The sequence below is a fragment of the Saccopteryx bilineata genome, chromosome 6, assembly GCF_036850765.1.
Source record: "Saccopteryx bilineata isolate mSacBil1 chromosome 6, mSacBil1_pri_phased_curated, whole genome shotgun sequence".
In the NCBI taxonomy this organism is placed as follows: Eukaryota; Metazoa; Chordata; class Mammalia; order Chiroptera; family Emballonuridae; genus Saccopteryx; species Saccopteryx bilineata.
Genome location: NC_089495.1, coordinates 193621289 through 193639574, shown reverse-complemented (window position 1 = coordinate 193639574; position 18286 = coordinate 193621289). Strand labels below are relative to the sequence as shown.

Genomic DNA, 18286 nt, shown 5'->3' with positions numbered 1-18286 from the left:
GCTGGTCACTAAAAAAAAAAAAAAAAAGAATATTAACTCCATCAAGTTGGCATGACAGCAACAATATATTTCCAGCATCTACAGTCATGCTGGATTGGTCTCCAGGCTGGAAGCTGATGCAGTCAACTTCCAGGGAAATTCTGAAGCCAACACTAAACAAGAGTCCACTTTTTCCCCCCCACTCTTACACTTTAACTGCAGCATGAAGAGATCAGGGGCAATGTAAGAAGTGAGAAATAAATCATAAGTAAAGGCAAGCATGCATACAGATGTGTGTGGGTCAAGCTTGGAAAAAGGCCGAATCTGTTGTGCAGTGAGTCCTGAATCAAATCAAGTTTGCTGGTGGGTGGGATTTTGCACTCAGTGTCAGAAACTGAAACCCTAAATTCTGACACCACCACCCTCACACACACACACACACCCCACCCCCACACACACACCACCACCACCACCTTCACCAATTCCTGCCCCACCACTTGGCTTAAGGTTCTGTGACTGTTAAAACAATCACTTTCTTAAATTTCACAAGCAGATCACCTACCCTGAGTTCTATCTAATATCCAAACAAACCCAATTATAGGTCTCCAGGCAAGTCACAATGAACTGCACATGTCTCCCCTGTCTGAGGGTTAACAGGAAGTGTCATCTTCAATCCTAGCTGCAGGTTCCCAGGAAAAAACAGTGGATTCAAACAGTCACCTAAAATCAAGACACTATTAAAGAGCCCTTGTTTGGTTCCTGCTAATGAAAAGCCCTCCACTGCTATAGCCAAGAACCCCCTGCTACAAACAGACCCCAAATGTTCGCCAAACTCTTTAAACATGGTCACAGAGGAAATGGAGCGCTTTACTTACCCAACATGTTCATGCAACCGTCTCATTTTTCCACAGTAAAGAAGAGAGAACAGGCTGGCAGATTTGGGACTTGATCAAAAAGGAAATTTTTTTTTGAACAGTTACATGGGATTATTAAAAACACACACAACAACAGCCACACAACCCAACAACTGAATAGGGAATGCTGTCATGAGCCACAGACATGATTTTATTTCCTCTGCACTATCACACACAGGAGGGCAGAGGATGATACAATGTAAAAGAAAAAAAAGGGAAAGGAGCGAGAAAACAAGGATAAAAGATGCATTAGTTCATTGAAAATCATGCAAGAATAGAGAGCTAAGGAATCCAAAGAGTGCTCACAGATTTATTGCAGGATGTTGTCCAACCTCTCCCCCCCACACACACACCCCACCCCCAGTCCCCATCCCTACTCCAAAAACTTCCTCCAAAGCCTAGAAAACACTTTTCAGAAACATTTGCTGGCTGTAGGCTGGCTTGCAGAAGAACACTCTGTATCAACAGAAGTCAGGAAAAAAGGCTGAACAATTGTAGTTTCAAGTGAAGAAACCCTGTAGGGAGAGAAAAAACCATGTAGACACACCACCACCCACCTAGGCCCCAGGAGCTGGGAGCTCTCTCTCCTTAGCCCTGCTCTGCTGAGGGCTTGGTTCTGTTTAAAAGCACACATCCTCTCTGGTCAAAACTTAGTCCAGCTTTCCCAGAACCTCTCTGGAGAGGAAAACTTGCCTGCTTTGCTGTCTGCCATGAGCTATCCTTAGAGAGGAGCCTGCTTGCTCACCTTCCATTTTCTTCACCCAGCAGGCATGTGACACAAGAGAAGACAATAGTGCAGGGGGGGGAAACTGCTCAGAGAAAGAGAGAGAGAAAGAAAAAGAGAAAGAGAGAGGAGGAAAAAAAGCTTCTTTTTTTGGCATACCAGGATCTAGCTTCAAACTATTCCAGAAACACCATGTCCTGGTGGAAGAAAAGGTGTCCCAGGCCCTTGCCAGTTTGCAAAATCAAGCTATGGCTAATGGCTACTTAGCCATGTGACCCAAGACAGCAAAAAAAATTCTCTCTAAACAGTTCCAAGTTAACCTAAGTGCTGTGGGGGTGAGTGTGGCACGGCCAGCCGCAGAGAAATCACACTGCTCGCCCACAATTCTGATGTCTCAGAGGGAGGGGGAGAAAAGATGGTTAAAAAGTCGAGCTTACCTCTGTGGATGCATTGTTAACACTGTGTAATGTCAATACTTATAAAACATGGAGGACAGGCTCCTAGTTCTCACAGAAAAAGGGTTTGGCACTTCGGCTTGATGATCTGGCCGCCTAATAAGAGCTCATCCCCGATTGGTTGGCCTGGCAAATCGGAGTGTAAGGCGGCCCGGGATTGGCTGAAACACTTCCTGAGCGATTATCTTTGTGAGGCTCTGGTGAGCAAGAGCCATCCTGTGCATAGAAAAAGACAGGCTAAGCTAGGCCTTTTGCAGCAAGAAAAACTTGGGAAAGGGGCCCCCAGAAGCACTTCTCCCACACTCTGGCTAGATTTTCCAGCTCGGGCAAACCAGTGCAGCCAGCCTGACCTGCTCCAGCAAAGCCCGAGGCCCAGAAACCACTGGGAAGAGAGTTTTTTGGGGGTGAGCTGAAAAGGCTCACCCTCACCTGCCCCCCACAGAAGCGGCTCTCTGCTAGGAGGAAGGCTGGCCCTTTTCTAGAACACTCCAGCAGGATGGTTCCCCCGGGAGGGGAGGGGAGCTGAGGAGTGGAGAGCCCCAGGAAATGAGCCAACCGGGCAGGAGAAAGGCTGGAGGCAGGCCTCTGTGGAGCTGGGGGCAGAGAGGCAGACGGGCCAGGCAAGCCTCAGGAAATCTAAAGAGCAGCCGTGGCTCCTCAGACGACAGAGGATTTGGGCTGTTGAGGGGAGGAGGGATACAGAGTGGTCAAGTTTGCATAGTCATTGTCAAAAATGCCTCCTGGAAAAGCAGGCCAGAGAGCCATTTTCCCGGGGCACAAATGCTATCCTCTTGTCCCCCTCTGCCAGCACTCAAAGGAAAAACCAAAACAGGTTCCTGCCTCCCTGCCAGGATGCCAAGGGGCGGCCCCCCTCTCGGGCCTTACCCTAAGAAAAGCCCAATGCGCTCCTAGCAGGCCACATGCCTAGACCTACGAACTTCTCTTCCCCTCCCGGTCCCCTCCCCCAGGGCTGAGGCCTGCTAAACCTGTCAGTTAAACAAAAATCTGACTTCCGTATTAGTCTGCGATGCCTTCAGCTTCCTGCCCATTAACCCTCTCTCGGACTCCGGGCCTGGCTGGGAAAGCCTAGGCCTTGCGAGCGTAGAAAAGGCCTGTGGAAAAATACCAGCTGCAGCTCCCCGGGCAGATGCAGAAAGAGAGAGAGAGAGAGAGAGAGCCGCTGTCTCTCGCCTTTGCTTCCCAAAGAGGCGTGTACCTTCTGAATCCAGGGCACAGGCAGAGCCTCCCGGTCTGAGAAGCCATTTAAATCCAGAGGGAGAAAGAGAGATGTCAAACTCCGCCAGGGAACAAGCACCCCCATTATTAGTCAGGCCTGCACCCCCTGCTGAGCCCTCCCTGTCACAATCACCCCTGTATGTATGTATGTGTGATACTTGGGGCGCTGGGACCTCAGTGGGCAGACAAATCCCATGAGCTTTATAAGGATTCTTGCTTAAATGTATTTCCACAGAGGACGGCTTCTTTTCGTCCCCGAAGGCAGATGGAACAGCTATTGCACACACAGCCCTACACTTGGCAGCCCCCCGCCCCCATCTCTGGCACTGCTCCCCAGTAAAATATTAACTAGTTTTTTCAGAGCTGCTTATAATTCCACCCATTTCAATAGGATCGGGAGAGGTCTGTGCCCGTTTCCTCCTGAAAACTGCCTTTGTAGTTGCTCCATCCCCCAAGAAAAAGGCAGATTCAAAAGGATCTCCCAGTGTCCATGCTTGCTTGCTTTTTCTTCTTTTTTTTTTTTTTTTAAGACAAGGGGCTTAATTAACAAGATTTAAAACAAAAAAAACAAAAAAAACAAAAAAAAACCCACCAAGCTGGAACAACAAGCTAAATAAACATTCTTTAGAGGCTGGAGAAGGCTTACAGAGGTGAGGCAGCCATATGCCAGAAGGTAAAATTATGGCTCAAGAGTGTCTCCACCCTCCTCCTAAAATTAGGACCGGTGGGCTTTCTTGTCCCATGTCAACATTGGTTCCCACAAAGAAAACAGAGCTGATAGCCTGCTCACCCCTCCCCCACCCCCCACCCCCACATGGACAACAGATGCCCACCGTGTGTACATAAATTCTTCCTGCCCGGGAATCTTCTATCAGACAGGAACAAGCCAGGAATCTGCACACGCTAGGCTGCAGGGGCAGGGCCCAGGCTTTAGGAAAAGGGAGGGCAGGGGCACCTCGTTGCTGTTGTCATTGTTGTATTTTAGGCAAAAGAGGCCAAGATGCAGGAAGGGACAACTCCACTGCCACAAGGCCAGCATTCAGGACAACAGGCCTGCGCCTCACCAGCAGGGAGGGGCCTCCTCTTCCTGGGGCGGAATCTCGGACAAGGAGACCAAATGGAGGACGAGAGATGGAGGCCAAAGCTAATCAGACTGTGCTTCCTCCCACCGCCATCCCACAGGGAATACCGTGTGTCTGAGAGTGCTGCTTGGGGGGGAAGAGGGGCAAACACGACTGTGAGTTTGTGGTAGACCTTCTGTGCAGCTAACTTCAGTGCCCAATGCGGAAATGAAATATGCCACTGGTGCCGCGTGCTGGATTTTAACCCGGGATTAAAGCTTGTTGCATAAGCAGCTGCAGCATCCTCCCCCTCCCTTCTCCTCCTCTCTCTGATCACTTGATCACTTGAAATGTTTTCTAGGGCAAAGAGCAGGAAGCTGCAGCCTTATCCTGGCAGCTCTGCCCTGTTTGAGGAATGCTGTTGGCATTCGGGTAGGTCTGAGGTTATCTGGAAAACAGCAGTTGGGCTGGGGACAGAGACAAAGGTATGGTGGCAGATGGAATCCTGGGAGAGAGTGAAGATCCAAAAGGAAGCTCAGGGCAGGCCCACTAAGGGCCACTCCTGGGCTTCATGGAATGTGGCTGATAAAAGAGGCCAGCCCAATGTTGCTGGGCTGAATCTACATACAGATCACTCAGTGGCCCTTCTCAAATCCTCCCTGTAAGGAGCGGTCCCAGCACGGAGCAGATGCTCACAGTGGGCCAAACACTGTGCGAAATCAGCTAGGGAGCATTGTTACAGACATGGAACTGAGCCCAAAGAAGTGAGCTGAGCTGCCCAAGGTCACACAGCTGGCAAGTTCCAGAGACCAGACTTTCAACCTAGTAATGACGACATAGCCATACCGCTGTGCCCTGTTACTTTCGCTTGCCTCTAAAGAAACAAAGAGAAGCATGATCAGTGTTTTCCTTCAGGAGTTCGACCCTTTGACAGGGAGTTTTAAGTCCTGAAGGATGGAGCTGGGAGAATTTCAGCTCACATTCACCAAAGGTCTAGAGAAACCTCCTCTCTCCCTACAAACCTTCAGCAAGATGTCAAGGGGGATCACTGCCATCTCTAAAATCAGGCTTTTAGCCTGACCAGGCGGTGGCGCATTGGATAGGGCATCAGACTGGGATGCGAAAGGACCCAGGTTTGAGACCCTGAGGTCACCAGCTTGAGCGCGGGCTCATCTGGCTTGAGCAAAAAAAAAGCTCACTAGCTTGGACCCAAGGTTGCTGGCTCGAGCAAGGGGTTACTCGGTCTGCTGAAGGCCCATGGTCAAGGCATATATGAAAAAGCAATCAATGAACAACTAAGGTGTCGCAATGAAAAACTGATGATTGATGCTTCTCATCTCTCTTCGCTCCTGTCTGTCTGTCCCTATCTATCACTCTCTCTGACTCTCTCTCTGTTCCTGTAAAAAAATAAAAAAAAATTTTTTTAAAGAATCTAAAATCAGGCTTTTATATTCTTGGAAATCAGTGGCTCTCAACCAGAGGTAGTTTAGATTCCCAGGGGGAGATGTGGCAATGTCTGTGGATTTGGGGGTTGTCACAACCTGAAGGAACCCTGCTGTTGGCATCTAGTGGGTGGAGACCAGGGAGGCTGCTCAGTGCCCCCCAGTGCACAGGACAGACCCCCACAACAAGGAATTCTGTGATCCCACAGTCCCATTGTGCCAAGGTAGAGAATCCTTGGCTTAAATGAAAAGGAAGAAAGAAAGAAAAAAATCCGACCAGCACAGGTCTAAACAAGCAGGATCTGTGGTGATATTAATAAGCAATGAGCTAATAAACGTAGATTAAGCCTGTCTCTCTTAATATTCCCAGGGGACAGAGAGAATGGGGGGTGGGGGGCAGAATCAGGCTGAAGGAAGCCAGGCAAAGAGCCTCAGTGATAAAGCTGGTCTCCAAGGAGAGGCAGGGCTAGCCCCAGCTCCCTTCCCCGGGCACCCTAACTGGCAGTGGCCTGGCCACCCCGAAACGGCGGCTCTCCAATCCCGCTGGCCTGCCGCCAGGCGAGCAGCAGGAGGAGCGGCCCCGGCAAGCTGCATCCCGCGATAGCCTGCCTGTTCGGCTGGCCATGGAAAGCAGCACACTCAGACTTATCTGCCTCAAGCTAGCAGCAGGCCTCTCTCCCTCCGTCCGTTATGCGGAACAGGGGGATTGAGGCAGGGAAGTGTTTTAAGTATCTTGTTTTGTTTTGTTCCTTTTTGGCCAATTGGAACTGAGGCCAATTTCGGGCATGGTGACAGAAGGACTCACCTTCCGACCAGGGAGTCATGTTACAGCCACAGAGAAGGCAATTAGGACTCCCTTCCTTATAGAAGAGATATCCCCTGGAAGGTTTTTTGGGGTTTTTTTGTTTTTTTGGTTTTTTATTCTTTCTAGGAGGGACTGGCAGGATTAGGCAAATAGAAGGGAAATGGAAGGACGTGGGGGGATGGTACATGACCATCAGGCAGATGGCCACAGTGTGAGTGGGGAAGAGACAGACACAAGGGATGTAGGAAGAGAATGAAAAATCAAAAGAAAGATGACTCAGCCTGACCTGTGGTGGCGCAGTGGATAAAGCGTCGACCTGGAAATGCTGAGGTCACAGGTTCAAAACCCTAGGCTTGCCTGGTCAAGGCACAAACGAAAAGCAACTACTGCGAGTTGATGCTTCCCGCTCCTCTCTCTCTCTCTCTCTCTTTCTCAAATCAATAAATAAAATCTTAAAAAAAATTTAAAAAAAATGTAAAAGAAAGATGACTCAGACCTTCACTTCCCTGCTTTTTTTACTCCCTGGCAGTTACTATGGAAAGACTCGGTGTTTATTCGCTCTGTTTCTCTCTCCCACTAGGCCAGTGGCAATGTCTGAAGACATTCCTAGTTGTCACATCTGGAGGAAGGGTGTGTTACTGGAATCCAGTGGGTAGAGACACCAGGGATGCTGCTAAACACCTTCCAGTGCCAGGATGCCCCGCCACCACCCACAACAAAGGACTAGTCAACCCCCCCCCCCCATGTCACTACCTCCAAGGTTAAGAAAACACTGAACTAGAATGAGAGCTTCAACAAGGCAGAGACCTTGTCTGAATTCTTCAATACTGTGCTCGACATGTGTAAAGCCAGGAGGCAAGGCCAGGGCCACTATCAGAGCAGCCCAGCCCTTGCAGGTTCGCATTGGATTTGGACAGTCGGTAAAGAAACCATGGAGCCAAAAACTGGTGGGCCATAGCCTTTAATCCTACCTTGCACCCGGCGGGCAAGTAAAAATACACACTGGGCTCCAAAACCCAGTCACATTCAGTGCTCACAAAGCTACTGATTTATCCGAGTTTCCTAGAATCAAAGGTTTCTAGCTCAACAGCCTTATTCTCCTCAGTTCCCCATTTCCTTCTTTATCCCAGATACAAACTCTGTACAAACTGGCATCTCACTCAGTACTCCGCCATCTTGGCTGCTTTTCCTGGCCTTCTCCACGTGGCCTCCTCCCGCTGCTGGCTCTATTCTCTCTGCTCTCTCATGCTAACCTCAGGAACCAAGAGCGCAAACTCCAGCTCCGTTCCCATTTTATAGTGTAGAAATCCAAACCCTTAATCCAATATACATAATGGGGAAGTCTCTAATACAAAATCACTTCTATGAGGCATGATAGGATTGTACCACCTCACACCAAAAAGGGTGGGACAGGCTTAATCCCAAAACCAAGCCTCAGGCTACAACAATTCTCAACACACATTAATATCACCTGGGCAATGGCCTCTTTAACAAAGTGAGCATAATACATTTTATCTGCCCAACAACATGTATTAGAGCTCAGTGAGACATCATCCCCCATCCGGGTGGCTGCAGCAGCCTCTGCCTGAGCCCCCTGCTGCTGCTGCTGCCCTTGTAAACGCTTGTGCACATGCACAGTACGTACACACACAGGCAGCCAGTGATCCTTTCACAACAAGTCAGATCTTATCCCTCCTCTGCACAGACTCCAGGAATAGCTCCCACCTGGCCCTGAGCGTCGCACCGAGGTTGCAGGTTCAGTCACCGGGCCAGGCACATATAAGAGGCAACCAAGGAGTGCACAAGTAAATGGGACAAGTTGATGCTTCTCTCTCTCTCTCTCTCTCTCTCTCTCTCTCTCTCCCCCTTCCTTCCCCTCTTCTCTATCCCTTTCTGTTTCTCTCAAATCAATGGAAGTTAAAAAAAAAAAAAAAAAAAAAAAGCTCCCGCCTCACTCAAGAGTAAAAACCCAAGTGTTTACCTACAGGCCTCACTGCTGGACCAGAGCCCTCCTCCTGATCTCTGACTTCATTCCTCTCCTTCCCTGCTCCTGCAACTCTCTCCCCTACAGCCACTCTGACCATCCCATCTGTTCTTTCACCACCTCCAGCAGCCTCATTCCTCTCTCCCCCAGGCCTTTGCACTTAATCTTGCACTCTGCCCCTCCTCCCAGCCCACCTCATCACTTCCCCAAACTACCTCCCAGTAAGCCAGTTCCCTCCTCTGGCCTAACGGGTCTGCATCTTCCTTCCTGCCTTCTCACCTGCCTCAGAAAGAACGGTCCCCAGCCTGACCTGTGGTGGCGCAGTGTATAAAGCGTCGACTTGGAAATGCTGAGGTCGCCGGTTCGAAACCCTGGGCTTGCCTGGTCAAGGCACATATGGGAGTTGATGCTTCTAGCTCCTCCCCCCTCCTCTCTCTCTCTCTCTCTCTCTCTGTCTCTCCCTCTCCTCTCTAAAAAATGAATAAATAAAAATAAAATAAAATTTAAAAATAGTACAGCCTAAGATGTTAAGGAAGCCACTCTTTAAAAAAAAAAAAAAAAAAGAAAGAAAGAACGGTCCCCAGCCCGCAGCAGCAGGGCATCTCCTTCCCTGCTCCCTCCCCATCAGATGTCTTTCTCCCTGAGCCCTGGCTCCACCACTCAGCTTGTTTCTCTTCCATCTTTAACTTTTCTCCTTGCTTCCCTCCATCAAGCGGCAGAACTGTGTGCAGCAGTTTAGTGTGTGGCTGCTGGCATCACACTGGCTGGGTGCGAATCCAGCCGCCCCGCAAGCTGGGTGGTCTTGCTTGAGGTATGAAATTCTCTGTGCCTTGATTTTCTCATCTGCACAATGGGAGCCATCACACCACCCACCTTGGAAACATTGGATGGACCAGTTCTTTTAATAACACAGCACAGTCAGCACTCATTTAGTTGCTGTTGTTACTTCCCTCTCTGCTTCCTCTTAGGAAGGTATTTTCTGAATGCTTCCAACTTAGTTTCTTCCTCTTTAAGATTTATTGATTTTACAGAGAGAACATAGGTGGGGAGGCAAGAAGTATCAACTCACAGTTGCTTCATTTTAGTTTTTCATTGGCTGATTGTTGTATGTGTCTTGACCAGGCAAACCCAGGATTTCGAATGGCCACCTCAGTCCCAGGTAAATACTCTATCCACTGAGCCAAGTGGCCAGGACCCATAATGCCATTTTTTAAAAGCAGGCACACTGGGGTGAACACACAATGCAGTGTACAGATGTGCCGCTGAATTGTGCACCTGAAACCTGTATAATTTTGTTAACCAGTGTCACCCCAATAAATTCAATTTAAAGTTAGGCAAACCTGTGTGTGTGTGTGTACATGTACATATCTTTTTCTTAACATATTTGCTTATTATATACATGAATCTCTTAGATGCAGACTTAATAACTCACTAACAATGGTTACATCAAGGAGTACTGGATGCCTGGGGGTTATGGAGTGAGTGGGAAGGAGACTTTGCATGATTATGTCTTTTTACTCCTTTGGAATTTCAACCCTGTGAATGGATTACTTCTTCAAAAATAAGTTAATAAATGTAACATTAGGGAAACTGTGGAAGACTGTAAAACTGGCAATAAAAGATAAGGGTGTAGCCTGTCCAGCTTTGCCTCCGGGTTACCTGCACCCCTCCGGTTTCTGAGCTGTCTCACACGCTGGGAGTTGTAGAAGACTTACAGTCATGCAAATGACCCTTGCCATAGACATGCAAATGAAGTCCCTGGAATGCAAAGGGTTATTGACTTGAAGGTATGGACGAGCTTTGCCAGTTTTGCATCTATTTGTAAATTCATGTAAGCATTTCTCCTAAGTGCGGTCCTTTGAATCCACCTGTGAATCAGTCGTAACATCTAACAAGTGCTCTCATTTAGATAAAATCTCTGATGAGTTCATTTTGTATCTGTATATAGCTGTTTAAAACAGATTACTTTTGAACAGGAATTTTTTTTCCCATTGATTTGAGAGAAAGAAGTGAGAGAAAGAGAAGCATGTATTTGTTGTTCCACTCAGCTGTGCATCTACTGGTAGAGTCCCGGATGTGCCCTGACCAGGGATCAAGCCCCCAACTTTGGCATTTCAGGTCAGCGCTCTAACTGAGCCAATCGGGCAGGGCTGAACAGGAATTTTTTAAAAGACTATTGACCACCGGCCTGACCTGTGGTGGCGCAGTGGGATAAAGCATCGACCTGGAACACTGAGGTTGCCAGTTCGAAACCCTGGGCTTGCCTGGTCAAGGTACATATGGGAGTTGATGCTTCCTGCACCTCCCCTTTCTCTCTCTCTCTCTCTCCCCTCTCTCTAAAAATCAATAAATAAAATATTTTAAAAAAATAAAATAAAATAAAAAAGACTATTGACCACCAAGAATGAACTTCAGCAGGCTAGTGAGTATCGGGTCCACTGTTCCTTGACCTCTCATTAACATTTGATTCTGGACACTTACTGAGTTTTCAAAACACTGCCTGGGCCCAGCGACTCCAACTCGACCTACTCTCTTCTTTGGCCTCCTGGCCATAGGTCTCCTCATCCAGGCTCTGGAGCCAGCCTGTTGGAGAAGGGAGGTGTCCACTCTGCGCTCCCTCTCTTACTACCTAGGGAACTTAAGCAAGTTATTTAAATTATTCGTGCCTCAGTGCCCAAGTCTGTGAAGTGGGGATGCAGATTATTTAACACAGGCTCACAGAACCTGCATGAGAAATGCAGGGTGGTTTTCCTTGCAAACCTTTCCATGCAAAATTCCATTCACTGCCACAACAGATTCCAAATCTAACTGCTCAGGCCCAACCTTTCCTGGAACCAGACACCTTTGTATCCAACCGCAGGGGAGGCATTTCCTTGATGTTGATACAGAGTCCACAGATATGTATGAAATACCTCCTCTCTCCCTTTAAGAGCCAGACTTCTCCTTTCTTGCTCCTGCTTTCAAGGAGCTGAAGACTGAGCAGAGGTAATGAGCAATTGAACTAATACATGTCTCCTCTTAACAAGATGTCACCTGCCTGCTCAAAACCCTCGATGGGCAGCACTATTCACAATATCCCAACTGACCTGCAGTGGACAAATGGATCAACAAAAAACAGAAAGTGGATTTACAGTTGTTGAGTATGCAAAAGTTTATTCTTGTGTTATTATGTACTATTTATTGTATTGTTTTCATATGAAGTACTATAAACCTACTTCTGCCCCACCCTGTATGATCTATCCACACAATGAAATATTACCCCCAACCCTGAAAAGGAATGAAGTACTGATCCACACTACAAATATGGGAGAACCTCGAAAACATTATGCTAACTAAAAGAAGCCAGGCACACAAAGTCACATATTGTATGATTCTGTTCCAACGAAGTATCCAGACGAGGCAAATCCAGAGACAGAGAGTAGTAGATTGATAGTTGCCAGGGAAAGAGGAGTAACTGCTTAATGGGTTCAGGGTTATTTCTTTTGGGGGGATGAAAAAATTCTGAACTCAGTAGTGGTGGTTGTACAACATTGTGATTATGAATGTGCTATATGCCACTGGACTGTAAACTTTTAAGTGGTTAAAAGGTAAGTTTTATATTAAATGAATTTTATCATACTTTAAAAAAAACGTGGCCCTGGTTAGTGGCTCACTGGATAAAGCTTCGGCCAGGCGTAGGATGTCAGGGTTCGATTCCTGGTCAGGGCTACAACATTGTGATTGTGAGTGTACTAAATGCCACTGGACTGTAAACTTTTAAATGGTTAAAAGGTAAATTTTATATTAAATGAATTTTATTATACTTAAAAAAAACGTGGCCCTGGTTAGTGGCTTGCTTCAGCCAGGCATAGGATGTCAGGGTTCGATTCCTGGTCAGGGCACACAGGAGAAGTGACCATCTGCTTCTCCTCCCCTCCTCCTCCTCTCCTTTTTTCTCCTCCCTCAGCCAGTGGCTGAGTTTGGCCCTGGGCACTTAGGATAGCTCAGAGGACATCAGTCTCAGGTGTTAAAAATAGCTGGGTAGTGGAGCATCAGCCCCAGACGGGTTTGCTGGGTGGATCCCAGTAAGGGCGCAAGAAGGAATCTGCTTCACTATCTTCCCTCCTCTCACCTAAAAAAACCAAAAAACTTCTACAGCCTTCTCATCTTCTGTAGGATACAATCCCAAATCCTCCATATGCCCTCCCCTCAACTCCTACCAGTTTCCCCCAGGCTCACTCCTCCTGTCTGCCAACCTTCCTGTTTTTCAATGCAACTTTTGCTTTTTTGGGGTCTCTCTTTTGCCCTTAAAGTTTGTAGGTATTTGTAGCTCACTCTTGAACTCCCCAGCCATGTTATAGATTCTGCATGTGTGGAACTGTGTCTTATAGATCATGGGTCCTCTGCAGCAGCATTATGACTACTACAGGAACTCAGTGTTTGTTGAATGACTAAATGATTGCTTGATTCTACAAGGTTACATCCACGTTCTGGCATTGAGCCATGTCTTCGTACCTTCCCATCATAAATCACATTCTTTTGTTCCACTGGTCAAAACGCTCCAGTGGCTTCCTATGACTTTAAAGCTAGACTCTGCAGACTGTGGCCTAATGGACCCGATCCAGCCAATCACCTGTTAATGTCTGACCTTTGAGCTCAAAAGTGTGTTTTGCATTTTTAAATGGCTGGGGGATATGTGTGTATATATATATATATACACATATCCCCCAGCCATTTAAAAATATATATACATATACACACACACACACACATATATAAATTGTGGCAGGCATGAATTATGAATTATATGAAATTCAAATTTCAGTGTCCATAGTCAAGTCTAATGGACCACAGCCACGGCCACTCCCTTATGGCCATCTACACCAGCTTTAGCGCTACGAAGGCAGAGTCAGGCAGCTGTAACAGAGAACCTATGTGGCCCTCAAAGCCTAAAATATTTACTCTCTGGTCTTTTACAGAAAAGTTTTGCAACACACCCACCCGCTTCAGGAGAAAACCCTGTTGCTCTGAACATGGCCTGCAGAGCCCCTCTAGGCTGGTGGTCCCTACTCAGACCTCATCTCAGATGACTCCCCCTCCTTCCCTCTGTTCTGGCCACACTGCCTTCCTCAGCTCCTCCTCAGCCTCTCCAGGCTAGCCTGACCTCAGGCCCTTTGCACCCACAGTCCCCACCACCTGGAACACGATTTCACATGGTGGCTTCATCTCATGGTTCAGGTCCCACTGCAGATGCCTCTCTCTTCTCTTCCAAGAGGCTTTTCCTGACTATCTAGCTGAGGCCAATTTCCTGGGACATCACTGGGTTATTTCCTTCCCAGGACTTATCACCTTATTTGTTTACTTACCTTTTGTCTGTGCATAGAGGCAGACACTTTATGCTTCTGTTCACCAGTGTTCCCAGGGCCAGAACAGGCCTGGGGCATAGTAATTGCTCAATCAACAAATGTATGTCCAATGCATGGCATTTTCTTCTTCTTTTTTTTTTTTTTTCATTTTCTTCTTACACAAAGAAATTTCTCTACAAGGTCTCTACTAGATCAACTATGGCCCCAATATGGATTCATCACCTTTTTGCACAATCTATTAGGTTGAATCATGTGAAGTTTTATTTGTATATGAAGAAAAGTCAAATATCAGTAATTTCATCTATGGCAATATGCAGAAATATAATCAACTAATTCTCTACTTCAACTGTTTGCTCCAGGTATCTTGACCTATTTTAGGGTCCCCACAATGTGCCAGTTGTCACCTGCCAAGCACCTTATGGACCTTTGTACTTGCTCCTTCTGTTGCTTCAGGCCCAGGACCAAAAGTTACCTCCTCCAGGAGGCCCCTCAGGATTGCATCATGTCACAACAGCGGTTTTATTTTCTTCACAGCACTTATCACATTCTAAAGTGAGGTGCTGTATTTGCTTTATTTATTTATCTGAGAGAGAGAGAATGGGGGGAGGAGCAGTAAACATCAACTTCTGTATGTGCCCTGACACGACCAGGCAAGCTCAGGGTTTCAAACCAATGACCTCAGCATTCTAGGTCAATGCTTTACCCACTGTGCCACCACAGGTCTGGCTGTATTTGCTTTTCAAGGAAAGAAATTTGTTTTCCTATACTCCAGTGCCTACAGCAGATACAACATTTGGGAGTCTCCACTGTTAATTAATTTGAGTAAATAAAATTCCTTGAGTTTCAGTCCATTCTTTAAAAATAGGTTAATTATTGTCCTGGCAGGGTAGCTCAGTTGGTTAGAGCGTCAAACCACTACAACAAGGTTATGGGTTCAATCCCCAGTCAGGGCACATATAAGAATCAACCAATGAATGCATAAATAAGTGAAACAACATATTCACGTTTTGGCCCTGGCTGGTTGGCTCAGCAGTAGAGCATTGGCCCAGCATATAGAAATCTCGGGTTCGATTCCCAGTCAGGGCACACAGGAGGAGAACCATCTGCTTCTCAATCCCTCCTCTTTATTTTTTTTAAGATTTTATTTACTCATTTTAGAGAGGAGAGAGACAGAGAGAGAGAGAAGAGGGGAGGAGCAGGAAGCATCAACTCCCATATGTGCATTGACTAGGCAAGCCCAGGGTTTCGAACAGGCAATCTCAGCGTTCCAGATCACTGCTTTATCCACTGTGCCACCATAGGCCAGACCCACCCTCCCCCCTTCTCTCTCTCTCTCTCTCTCTGTTTCTCTCTTTCTCTTCTCCTCAGTCATGGCTTGAATGGTTCAAGCAAGTTGGCCCTAGAAGCTTAGGATGGCTCCATGGCCTCGCCTCAGGAGGTAAAAGTAGCTCAGTTGCTGAGCAAAAGAGCAATGGCCCCAGACAGGCAGAGCATCGGCCCCAGATGGGGGTTGCCAGGTGGATCCCAGTCAGGGCGCATGTGGGAGTCTGTCTCTCTGCCTCCCTGCCTCTCACTTAATAAAAACAAAACAAAAAAACACATCTATGTTTCTTGCTCTCTCATTCCCTTCCTTTCTCTCTCTCAAATCAACTCTTTATTTTATTTTAAATAGGTGCTTACTACTGGTACTAAAGGATACTTCCTATGTACTTGCCAAATAACTGGAGCAACTTCTATGGGCTTTCATCTTTCTTGACAGCCAACCCTGCCTCTATCTCCCTCCTTGTTACAATATCAGCATCATCTTCACCCGTGAGAGCAGAGCCTTATCCAGACCAGGCACGGTTCCAAGCACATTTTGCATGTTAACTAATTTAATCCTCCCCACGATATGAATCACAGATGAAGAAACTGAGGCGCCGAAAAATATTATCATTTATCCATCTGATAAAGGACAATACTGATCAAAGAAAAATGAAGTCTGAGCCCTCTCAACCTCTAAAAATTCCAAGAAACAAATACTACAAAGGAAGGAAACCGAAATTGACAGGAAACACGCAAAGGCGATCAGGAACTCATTCAGCAGCAGCAGCAACAAAACCACACCAAGACAAAAAGGAAATCCTGGGCGCAGGGATGTCTGATCAAATCTCAACTCTCAGGTGAACAAACCTTGCCCCATCCCAGTACTTCCCATCCAGTTTCCCAGGCTGCAAACCTGGAACGTCACCCCTGACTTCTCCCACCTCCCATCCTGGAGCCCCGTGGGATTTACCTTTGGAGCGCCTTCCACTGTCGATTCCGGCCCCGTACCACCATTCTGCAGAGCTGATGACTTGCTCGTTCGGAGCCACCGTTACCTGTGTATCTGGGCAGAAAGGGAAACAGGTTCCCATCAGCCTCCAGGTCCCACCCCCACCCTCAGCCACCAGAGGGATCTTTTGAAATTTCAATTTGGACCAGGACACACACCCTTCCCCCAACCTCCACCTCAAAAACCCTTCAAAGGTTTCCCATTGTTCTAAGGCCAGTCTCAAATTCCTAACCGAGCCTTAGGGGGTGTAGGGGGCGGGGGTTGCTGCAGGATCCCCTTCTCCAACTTCAGGTCCAGTCTCTGAGCTCCAGACCCCAGCCGTCTTGGCAGGCTCTGAACCAGGCTGCCTGAGTTCAAATTCTAATGTTGGCATTCATTCACTGTGTGACCTTGCGCAAGTAACTTAACCTCTCTGGGCCTGTAAAATGTGGCTAATAAATCTCCCAGAGCAGGGGTCCCCAAACTTTTTACACAGGGGGCCAGTTCACCGTCCCTCAGACCGTTGGAGGGCCGGACTATAAAAAAAAACTATGAACAAATCCCTATGCACACTGCACATATCTTATTTTAAAGTAAAAAAACAAAACAGGAAGAAATATAATATTTAAAATAACAAACAAGTAAATATAAATCAACAAACTGACCAGTATTTCAATGAGAACTATGCTCCTCCACTGACCACCTATGAAAGAGGTGCCCCTTCCAGAAGTGCAGCAGGGGCCAGATAAATGGCCTCAGGGGGCCGCATGTGGCCCGCGGGCCCTAGTTTGGGGACCCCTGTCCCAGAGTATAGACAGGATGAAACTAGTTCCTGCCTTAAAAGGGCTTATTTACAGTGTCTGGCAACCACTTAGCTATCAGTATTGTTATCAGGTACCTCCCTACTCATCCTTCAAAATTCATTTCTTCAGGGTTGCCTTTCTGGATCCACTTCCCAATAAATCAAATCCCCTTGCTATACATCTGTATATGGCAATCACAAATTAACACTCAATACATGTTTAATAACCGGGCATAAATGCCTACGATTGGTTTCTTATTTAGTGTCTGTTTTGTCCATTCTGTGTCTCCTGGCACAAAGCAGGTGCTCCAAAATAATTTGGAGAATGTTGAACAGGGAACCCTGAGGAGGCACGACTCCCCAGCTTCCAGGTCCCGTCGGCAAAGCTGCATTTTACCCAGGCCGCAGGAAAACGGAAGCCCGCTGGGGGAAACCAGGTTACAGAAGGAAACTGCAGTCATTTACATGGAAAGCGAACTGGGAGCGGCCCAGAGAAGCCCCCTAGCAAGGGCAGGTCAAGCAGCTCTGAGGAGTAGCTGAGGAGCTAAAAGCCTAAAAGCCAAACCTGGAGCCCCAGGCAAAAGGGGTGGGTTACCCTGGCGGCAAGGTTGGACTTCCTGAGCAGACCCAAATCTTGCCCCTTCTCTCTGCCTCCACCAGTCCAAGCCCCCTTTACTTAAGGCCTGGAATATTCCACAGCCTCCCCACTGGTCTCTCTACTGTTCCCTATACCTCCCCCCCCCAGTCTATTTTCAACCTCCCAGCCGGAGTTAACCTTGTCAGTCTGCCTTTCTTCTCTCCTGAGAAGAGATTTTCTGTCTCATTTAGAGTTAAAACCAGGCTCCTTTATATGAACCCAAAGGCCTTCTGTTCCTCCCTTCCTTGGTGCCCCCTGACCTCCCGCTCAGGACTTCCTCCCACAGCAAAGAACCTGGGCTCCTCCCCCTCCTCCAGCAGCCTCACTGGGGCACCCTCAGGGCGGGGCTCCCTCTTTCCCTCTGGCTTCGGGCTACTGAGCTTCGCTCTGGACACCTTGGGCTGGAAAATTCATGGTGTGGGGGCTGCCCTGTCTGTTGTAGGATGGACGGCCGCATCCCCTGATCCACAAGCTGCCCGTAGCATCTCAGCGGCTCCAGAAATTGCCAAGTGTCCCCTGGGAACCATTGCCTATTGGTCATACTCCCCCAGACAGCCCCATGCCTCCTCCCTCAGCTGTTCAAGTCTCAACTCAGCTGTCACCTCCTTA

General features: G+C 47.6%; 1 protein-coding gene across 10 annotated transcripts in view; it reads right to left on the bottom strand.

Moving 5' to 3' along the window:
* Positions 1 to 3206, bottom strand: part of ZMYND8 (zinc finger MYND-type containing 8) — a 122407-nt gene extending 119201 nt beyond the window's left edge. For 7 of the 10 annotated variants that reach the window (XM_066234213.1, XM_066234220.1, XM_066234229.1 and 4 more), the window contains exons 1-2: positions 3083 to 3206; positions 2055 to 2288 (exon numbers count right to left, since the gene is read on the bottom strand). In XM_066234213.1, coding sequence (XP_066090310.1) covers positions 2055 to 2068 — 14 coding nt within the window. In that variant the 5' untranslated portion in view covers positions 2069 to 2288; positions 3083 to 3206. Of the gene's footprint in view, positions 1 to 854; positions 1243 to 1270; positions 1409 to 2054; positions 2289 to 3082 lie in introns of those variants that run through there. The other 3 variants (XM_066234211.1, XM_066234217.1, XM_066234212.1) reach the window with 3 other exon arrangements.
* Positions 3207 to 18286: the final 15080 nt, after the last annotated feature.